At 43.6% G+C, this 9,587-nt stretch overlaps 1 protein-coding gene across 4 annotated transcripts in view; it reads right to left on the bottom strand.

Moving 5' to 3' along the window:
* Positions 1–3,251: 3,251 nt before the first annotated feature.
* The window catches only part of gripap1 (GRIP1 associated protein 1), a 31,488-nt gene continuing 25,152 nt past the window's right edge, over positions 3,252–9,587 (bottom strand). For all 4 annotated transcript variants that reach the window (XM_054768025.1, XM_054768033.1, XM_054768041.1 and 1 more), the window contains 5 exons: positions 6,962–7,092; positions 6,747–6,863; positions 6,585–6,678; positions 4,493–4,665; positions 3,252–4,272 (listed from right to left, as the gene is read on the bottom strand). In XM_054768025.1, coding sequence (XP_054624000.1) covers positions 4,192–4,272; positions 4,493–4,665; positions 6,585–6,678; positions 6,747–6,863; positions 6,962–7,092 — 596 coding nt within the window. In that variant the 3' untranslated portion in view covers positions 3,252–4,191. The remainder of the gene's footprint in view (positions 4,273–4,492; positions 4,666–6,584; positions 6,679–6,746; positions 6,864–6,961; positions 7,093–9,587) is intronic.

The following is a 9,587-nucleotide window of genomic DNA, read 5'->3' as shown; positions in this document are numbered from 1 at the left end:
ATGAACACTGTAAAAAACTTGAGGTGGGCTTCCATCGGTCTCTTGTCTTAAACCTTCCTCTTTTGGAAAAGAAAACAGAGTATCGCTCTGATACTATGAACATCCAGCAGCAACGCAACATTTTGCCATGACTACTATTTTGATGAAAAATATGCCAAACAAAGTCGACCATCTACCTTGAGAAACATTTGTTTACTCGGCTTTAGCTGAGAGGTGTTACTGCGCTGGTGTCACTTCCGGAAATGACGCTTTGCTGCGATGAGTTCGTCATGGCTGCCGCCATGAACTATAAATGTAATTTTTGCGAATTAGCCGTTCGTTCAAAAAACTAACAATGTAGAACATAATTACAAACTAATATATGACGTATTTAAGCAAAGTTGATAAATCATGTCAATGACCCTTTAATGTCTGTAAGTTGTTTGTCATTCCATGTAGTATTTGTAGTTGCCCACCAATCTGTTGCTGGTGAGTTTGCTGCAGCGTGCTTATCGCTTTGATCTTTGTCTGACACTATGGCCGGGGTTAATGTCCTGTGTAGTTACCCCCCCCTCATTCCTATTGTGTGCCAAGTGCATTGCAAGTTCTGTCCTAACTATTGCCTACTCAAATAAAGAGAAAATTGCTTTCAAGCAGATGAAGCGCCTCTGAATGTCTCTTCCCCGACATGACATCGCCATAATATTAATGTTACTATTATCATTATTAAGTAGTGAACAGGTCGACACTAGTCATTGCTGGTTTGTTCCTGTTCTGTGGCGCTTGGGTCAGAAGACACGTGGAACGACAAAAGTTCTAGAATGAGGGCGAACCACAGGAAGGTCGCATTGATCGTCAGCCGAGTCCGAGTCATAAATAATGCAGAACCACAACCAGGAAGCACGACTGAGGAACTGAACCAGAACCGCATTGTTGCTTTGCACTGGACATCATTGGACATAATGATGATTAGCATACATTATATTAGACGTGGTTATTGTATGTTAGCATTCATTATATTATCATACATCATATAATATTATACATGATAATACTCATACCTTATAATAATATATCATATTAGTGGCATGTTGGCCACACAGTCAGGAGATCGGGAGGACCTGGGTTAGATTCTCCTCTGGACATTTCTGTGTGGAGTTTGCATGTTCTCCCCGTGCGTGTGTGGGGTTTTTTTCCGGTTACTACCACATTCCAAAAATATGCATGTTAGGTTAATTGGTGACTCTAAATTGTCCATAGGTATGAATGTGAGTGTGAATGGTTGTTTGTCTATATGTTTCCCGAAGTCAGCTGGCATAGGCTCCAGCCTATCCCCACGACCCGAATGAATGACCCTTGGCCTAAGGAGTCTAGACCAAATATGGCCTAGACTTAAGACAGTGTAGAGGTGTAAACCTATGACACTCTAGGCTCTAAAACACTCTAAGCCTAGGACAGTGTAGACCTAAGATACAGTACCTTTGGTCTAAGACACCATAGGCCTAAGACAGTGTAGACCTATGACAGTCTAGGTCTTAGTCTAGACAGGACTGTTTACATGTATTTGACATGTTCGCCCTAAACGTGCACGTACATGTGGGCGCACACACACAGACGGCCATGTGATCATGCTGTGTGAAGTCTCACTTTATAGTCTTAATTCCGCCCACCTGACCATGTGTGTGCATATGTGACCTCCACCTGGTCATGCTTGTGTTCAGGTGTGTGTGCCGACAAACAGGTCACATGACAGCAGCAGCTTTCCAAAATCAGAAAAACGCGACGCATGTGTGTGTTAGCATGTAGCATAGTAAGCATGCAGATGCTATGTCGACAAGTGGTTCATTTCCTCTCTGCAGAGGAAGCACTTCCTCCAAGGCTCCAGAGGAACACAAACACTTGAAAAAAAATGCAGTGAGAGGCGGGAATTACAGTCACGTGATCACAGCCGCACTTCTTCAATTACAACCTCCTACACACACACACACACACACACACACACGTGTGTTGCCGCAGTGGCTAAAAACAAACGTAAAGGCTCTCATTACAGCCCGATCAATACACTTCTGGCTGTGTGTGTGTGTGTGTTGACATCACGGCGATGCCTCTGGGTCTTCTTTCGTGTTCCTCGCCAATATACTTTTTTAGTAGCAGAAGAAGATGAAACCAGTGATGATATGTTCACTGTCACTGTGTAAATGTGAGCGCCTTGTTTCCGATTCATTCAGCTGAAGGGGCGGGGTGCATGGTGGGTGACACATACACACACACACACACACATCTATATTTAGCTGAGTGCTGCAGGAAAAAGCTTGTGAATTTTTTAAACTTTGGAAGCCGACTTGCTGCCCGCCGTGGTTGCCAGACCTTGGGATCGCCGTGGCAACCCCAGACTTTGACATCATCACTACTTTACATAAGAGCCATACCGACATCCTTGTTAATAATAATGACTGCAACAATAAATGGTACCATGACATAAAGGCAGTGTGCATATGAAACTTTTTATGTATTCTTTGCTAGTAAATTGAATAAAACTTTTAGTCAATTTAGTAGATGGATATTTTTACGTTATTAACTATTTGACAATAAATCAATTGTGTTGTTAATGGTACCATGAAGCAACGGCATCAAAAAAAAAAAGAACACACTACTTGGAGGAAATCAGCAGATGTGCTGTTGATCACTCACATTGAGTTTGCAAAAGACTAAAATATGCAGTCGAAGAAAAATATGTTCAAAGTACACAAAAAGAAGTTAGAAAGTTGTAAAGGTTAATGACATTACTGATGCATGACGGGTATTTAGTCCAAGTGAAGCGTCCCAGCGAGCTTTGCATTAATTAAGAGCACCCCCCCCCCCGATTAACCCGCAGACGGGCCAAGCCGATCTGCTCACCTCCGCAATCTTCTGTTCTCAGTGGAACAGGAAGTCGTGGACAGCTAATTGGTGTCATCTCCCAGTGGACAACTCCAAAACTTTGTGACCGCAACAAGAGTTTTACTCTGAAAGGAGGAGGAGGAGGGGGCACAGTCCCACTTCCGGGTCAAGAAGAAACTTTTTCTCTCGTTCATGAAGTCAGCGAAGTGAAATTATTGGATTGGTGTTTTTTCTGCATGTTTTTTAATCTTTGTCACATTTTGTGGCTTGCTAGCTAGCTAACGTTTGAGTTTGAAGCAGCCTCCAAGTGGCGCTGTGACATGAGCCTCGAGCGTCCAACACCAGGCATTAGTCAGTGAAGAAACCAACAATGTAAAGTCACGATACCAATGTTCATTTCAGGATGTTTATTTGGCTTCACGATAAAAAGCATCTCCTTACATCCTAGTTTTTTTTAAATATTATTAATAGCAACATTTTCTTAAGTTGATCAGCCAGTCAGATCACATTGTTTTGTGTTGGTGGGAGGAGGGGGGGGGTTCCGGCCCACCACATCAGACAAATCCCACTCCTGCAGAGAGCATCTAACTTCACAAACAATCAGCAGATTGCCAGGACATACCCAAGCCCTCAAACAGGAAGCCAGAAAAGACAGCAGCCCAAGACATAGTCAGGGGCCACAGTGTTAAGTAGTGTCTGGTTTTATAAATAATCTGACAGGGGAAGCAGGACATAGACAGATATGACAGACGAGATGTTTCATTTCTCTCTTCAATTCACAAAAAAGTCACAAACAAACATAATAAAAGGATAGCATTTAAATATATTTCACTCACATTCAACTTGGATTCTAAGTAAAAGACTGAGACAGATCTCCAACAAATAGTCCGTCCCAGCGTGTTAAGTAGGAGCTATGCCCAGGACATAGACATACTATGAAGGCATGAGTGGATACACCCTCAAATAGGCTTCCTGGTTTGTTGGGGAGGATGGGACGGGTCCTTGGGGGGCAAAGAAGGGTTAGGTGCACAGAAAGCTCAAGTGTTCCATTTCAATGCAGTTTGCATTTGTCAGGCTTTGGCCAGGCCCAGGTGGCGATGAACAATAAATGTATGGTTTCATTACAGTACATTCATTATTTCCATTCCCTGCATGCTATGGATGGATGGGCACATTCCAGCACTTAAACACAGCCTGGGATGAGGACAAGAACAATCCAGACAGTAGTCAAGGACCATGAAAAGTCTCACAAGAAGTTGGTCCCAGGTGTTAGTCTGAGCCCAGTCTTTCAGCTGAGGTGAATGATGTGGAAGGATGCGTCAGGAAGTAGTCTCATCCCGAGCAAGATGAACTCCCATCAGGACCGGGTTCTTTACTGAGACGGACTAATTCCTGGGACAAAACCTCCAAGTCCTGTAGGATAGAGCGTAAAATGTATTGTGTGTGTGGCCACTGGGGGCAGAAGAGTCACTGTCGTACAACAAGAGGACATTTTAGCAGGGACGCCTGTTCTTCCATAATGCCTAACGCTAGCTTAACATGTGGCTGAGCACGTGTGTTGACATCACTCTGACATCATCATCCAAGGACAAAGACTGGGAGTGGTGCAGGCCAATGCGTGTGCATTCAATACCTTCTGCAGGTGCATGTTCTTGGTCAGCTGCTCTTCCAGCATGTTCTGCAGCTTCTTGTTCATCTCGCGCACGTTCTCGTCTCCAGACTTGACCAAGTCCCTCAACACAGAACCCAGACCTCCTCGGTCCAACTGAGAACCTCCGTGACCCCCGACAGCACCTCCTGACACTTCTAAGGACATGAGGTAAAGACATGTTTAGGACACGCTTAAGCTGAGGACACACTGGGGACATTCAGACAGTCAGTGAGATTTGGACAAACAATGAGGACATGTTTATGACATGCTTAGGATGAGGCAATTTAGAGACACTGAGGACATTCAGACACACCGAAGGGCATTTAGATGTACAGTCAGGGCATGAAGTGAGGACACATTTAGGACATGCTTATGATGAGAACATTTTGACACACTGAGGACAATGTAGACACACGGTGAAGACATTCAGACACAATGAGAGGACATTTAGACACAGAGAGAGGACATGTTTATGCTTAAGATGAGGGCATTTAGAGATATGGACTAGGGATGTCCCGATCCACATTTTTTGGCATCCGATCAGATCCTTTTTTTTTGTTGTTTAAATAATAATAAGCTTTTGTTACAAACATGGATTTGTGTAATTGAATATGGTTATGAAAATATGGTTATGAAGATTATGAAAATCTTCAAAGCATTAAAAATAATGCAACCAAAGTATTGCTGAATTTACTTTTTAATACACAGCATGATCAACGATATTGTTTGGCTTTTGTAACAAACCTCAGGTCAGGTTCATAATCCGATAAAAGATAAAATTGGAAATACATTTAGGGTAGGACTAATAATTTCACATGGTTATAGATCAATTTGTGGTGTGATTTAGAATAGATTTTTTTTTTTTTAAAACACACCCTCTATAAGGTCTAAGGCCCTATGAAATCTGTTTTATTTTTTTCCCCAAATTCATTTTTTTCCCGTTTAAATTGTTTTGAATTCTGTTTTTACCTTTTCCACTCATTTTACCAGCATAGAGTTTGTGCGATCTGGGTTTGTGAATAAAATGTCCATGAATGAAATACAAACATCCTTACATTTATTGATGCAATACATCATTGGCCCATTTTGTCCAGTCATTGAGAAATTGATGTAGTTTGGCTAACTTTTCTAATGGGATGTCCGTGCCCGTGATTGTTCAGATGTACAGGTAATTCCAATAATTCCGTTATTAATGTAAGATATTTTTATGACACCCTTATTTTGTTTACACAATTAGATAATATGACAAAGAGCACTCTTATTTTGAAGGCCGGAAGTGTGTCGTGTGTGTTGAGAATGGCAATTGGTTGATACGAGCTGGGTGCGAGAATAAACGTGCCTCTCATCGTTTTGCACTCAGAACCTGCACGTCATCAGAGGGCATTGTAAAATGGGCCTTACATTGAAGTGGTAAAACACAACACAGTGAAAATATACTCATCAAGCCTGAGTCGCGTACACACACACACACTAGCACGCTCTAAGCTAAGCCTGCTAGCTTCCCTTCACACTCTGTAATAGGAGTTTCCAAGGTTTTTGGCTGCCGTTTAGACATGTTTAGTAGTGTTTGTCATGAGATTCCGCCACTGAGCGGCCTGCCGGGGAAATACTTTCCCACACCAACTTTGCATCTTCTCACAATGACATAATTTTATTCACATGTCACTTTCCGCGAGATTCCACACTTAACAGTAGATTCTGTTTCCCGTGCGAGCTCCCCTCACCCTGACACAGCAGTCTGGGCACAGTGCGGGGGAACTACTGCTGTAGCTACGGAGCCGAATAGCCCTTAGGGACTGCCCTAATCTGGGCGCGCAGTGAAGACGCTTAGACACAATAAGGGCATCCAGACAGATTCAGAGAGGACATTTAGTATTTGTGTCAAAGTGTTTTATGTTCATTTATGTGTCACAGTGTGTAAAATGCTACTGAGGCGCTCATAGATTTGTTGGGTCACATGACTGTCACAGACCATCGTCCAGCAGGTGTAGTAGGACATGTTAAATGTGGGCTTTTATTTTGAAACTGAAGCAAACTGCTCTCGACCATGTGTGTGAGTGCGCGCGCATGTCACCAATGCGGCTGTCCATGACGTATGTCTCTATGATGGCGCTCTTTCTGCAGATGTCCTCAGCCATGGACGAGCAGCTTACTTCCAGATGCTTCACCTGTCAGTCAAACATCAAAGGTCACATGACAAGCCGGACAACTAATGAGATCCAACCAATGTGCTCACCTTCTCCTCCAGCATCCACTTCTCCTGCTGAACCTCAGCCAGCCTCTGGAATAATTCTCCCAGCTCGTCATCGGACAGCTCGGTGGCCCGCTGACACTGAGGACTTCCTCCTCCCGACTAGCCACGCCCATCGCCGTCAACAACAGGCATAGGCATAGACGTTTGCACAAGTCTTCTCCACAACGCTGACCACATGACTGACGCACTCCACTCACCTTGCTCTGATTAGCACTCTGGTTCTCCTTCATCATGTCTCTGTAGGAGAAAGACGAGACGGAGGACGAGTCTCCCGTCTGCTGAGTCCGACTTGGACTGTTGATCTCGGACAGAACTAGTTCCTCCAGGCCTGCAGGAAGCGGACATCTTCCTGTTAGGGTCCAGTTATTGAAACAGCAGGCAAGAGAACTACCTGGCGGCTGACGGACGTTAAACACCTTCAAACACCTCCTTCAAAGGAAATGTCATGGCCCTGCAAGGTCAAGGGCACACCCCCTTAAGGAAAGATCACACCCTTTTGAGGCAAGCCTAGACCACTCCCCTTGAAGGCACCTTTGAGGCAAGACCACACCCATCTGAGCATGCCCATTTAAGGCAAGACCTACACCCGATTTAAGGCAGGTGCTGCTGGCACAGGACACAAATCTAAGTGGACTACTTAAAAATGTCTGATTGTCAGCTTTGTTCAGCAAAGCTTTTTAAACTTTTATCTGTCCTTATAGATTATACATGATACTGTGTGTGTGCGTGTGTGTGTGTTTGTTAGAAGGAATCAAAGCACTGTATAAAATATTGAAGAGAAGGTTCCGGGCTGAGGCAGAACCTCCTGATGCAGAGTTCACAAGCTCACATGCTGCTGCTGGACTCACACAACAGTCTCTATGTTTCTGTTTCACAATTTTTCACATCTTAGCATGACGTCCATGTTTATATGCACTGTCCACTGCGATATTGGCCAATAAGCTGTGCCTCGATACCTGTGCCTCCCAAAACGCAAGATGGCCTTTCAGCGCGGGTAAAAGTTTGTTTTTTCCTGTTGACCTGTTACGTCACAAATAAACAAAGCATCTCGGCCCGTGTTGCCAGATTCGGCTATTGGAAGCGACTTTGAGGTTGTTTTTTTGTAAAGATGCTTGAAAAAGTTCCCTGTGTGTTTTGGGCTTGTTTTCAGAGAGCTTGTTGCTTGTTTCTCTCCTGAGACCTGGCAACCGTGTCTTGGCTGAAAATGTGCATGAGAAGAAATTCTACGAGCTATAGTGCTATCCCTTTAAATGATAACGCAAAACAATTACCTGCAGACACAACTGTTGCCCTCTATTCAATTTACGATGAGCATGGCTAGCAATTTGCACACAAACAATATACTGTAGGTCGCCGCAATTTGATGGCTACTTTTTTAGATCACAAAGTACGACTGTTAGGTTTCCTCCATTCATATGTACTGTACTTTTTGTCTTTAATAACAGCCACTAACGGCAGACACAGTTGTCTGTTTTTTCTCCACGTTCATGAGCTACCAGGCAACAATTTAGATCGTAGCTTAAGTTACATCCACCGAACATGGACACATATTAGCTTAAACAGCTACAAGCAACAACCACTGAACAGTGACACACATTAGCTTGATTTCAACACAATCATGACCCGGTTGGCCACAATTAATTTCGGGTTACATCCCGCCATGGAGACATGGAGTGCGCGCATAACGGCGGCTCTGCTCTGGTAGCACACACATGCAAGAGAGAGAACTCGTTTCCAATTGTATAACCTAGGTATTCTAATCAGGCTTTTAAGAAGCCAAACACAATCTAATTAAGGTGTTTGCATGCATGTTTAAAAGCTAGTTTTACGCCAATTCAAACAATATATATACACACACACACACACACCTGATCAAAATCTTAAGACCAGCTGAAAAATTGCTAGAATTTGCATTTTGCACAGACGAGGGCCCTCAGTCATGAGGGATGCCCGCTGCAACATCTTCACGTAAGTAACCGCCGTTTGACGACCCTGCACCACCTGAAGCTCCAGTGTTCCACTGAATGAAAAAGCACCCCAGATAATGATGGACCCCCCTCCATTGTGCCGGGTAGAAAACATCTCAGGTGGGATCTCCTTGTCATGCCAGTAACGTTGGAAGCCATCTGGACCGTCAAGGTTACATTTTTTCTCATCAGAGAATAAAACTTTTTTCCACCTTTCAATGTCCCATGTTTGATGCTGCCTGGCAAAGTCTAAATGGGCAGTTTTGTGGCCTTGAAGGAGACGATGCCTTTGAATTGTTTTTTTTCTTTTTTAAACCCTTTTCCTGCAGATGCCATCTGATGGTTATTGCGCTGCAGTCGGCACCAGTAAGGGCCTTAATGTGGGTGGAAGACCGCCCTGTGTCTTGATGGACAGCCAATTGGATCCTCCAGCTCAGCGCAGGTGCGATTTTTTTGGGTCTACCACTTGACTTTTTTGTTCCATAATGCTCAGGATCTTTCAAAAAAATGTAGAATGACTGATTTACTGCGCCCAACCTCAGCAGCAATGGCACGCTACGAGAGGCCTTGCTTATGCAGCTCGACAATCCGACCACGTTCAAAAAGAGAAAGCTTCTTAGCTTTAGCCATCAGGATGGCATGACAGTGTAACAGCCTATTTCAGTTTAATTGTGGTTTTCAATAAATTATTAAAAAAAAAAACTTTGTCTCACTCCCCCTTCTTGTTTTTGCATATTGTAGCTCTACTTAAAACCTCACATATACAGTACATACATACAAATACACATATAGTGCATGTAAAAGTATGATTGACATGTCCATAATTAGAGTCACCAGTGGGTCAGACTGGTACTGG

Source organism: Dunckerocampus dactyliophorus, chromosome 1, assembly GCF_027744805.1.
Source record: "Dunckerocampus dactyliophorus isolate RoL2022-P2 chromosome 1, RoL_Ddac_1.1, whole genome shotgun sequence".
NCBI classification, from domain to species: Eukaryota; Metazoa; Chordata; class Actinopteri; order Syngnathiformes; family Syngnathidae; genus Dunckerocampus; species Dunckerocampus dactyliophorus.
The sequence above is the reverse complement of the archived record's forward strand: the minus strand, read 5'-3'. Positions and strand labels throughout refer to the sequence as shown.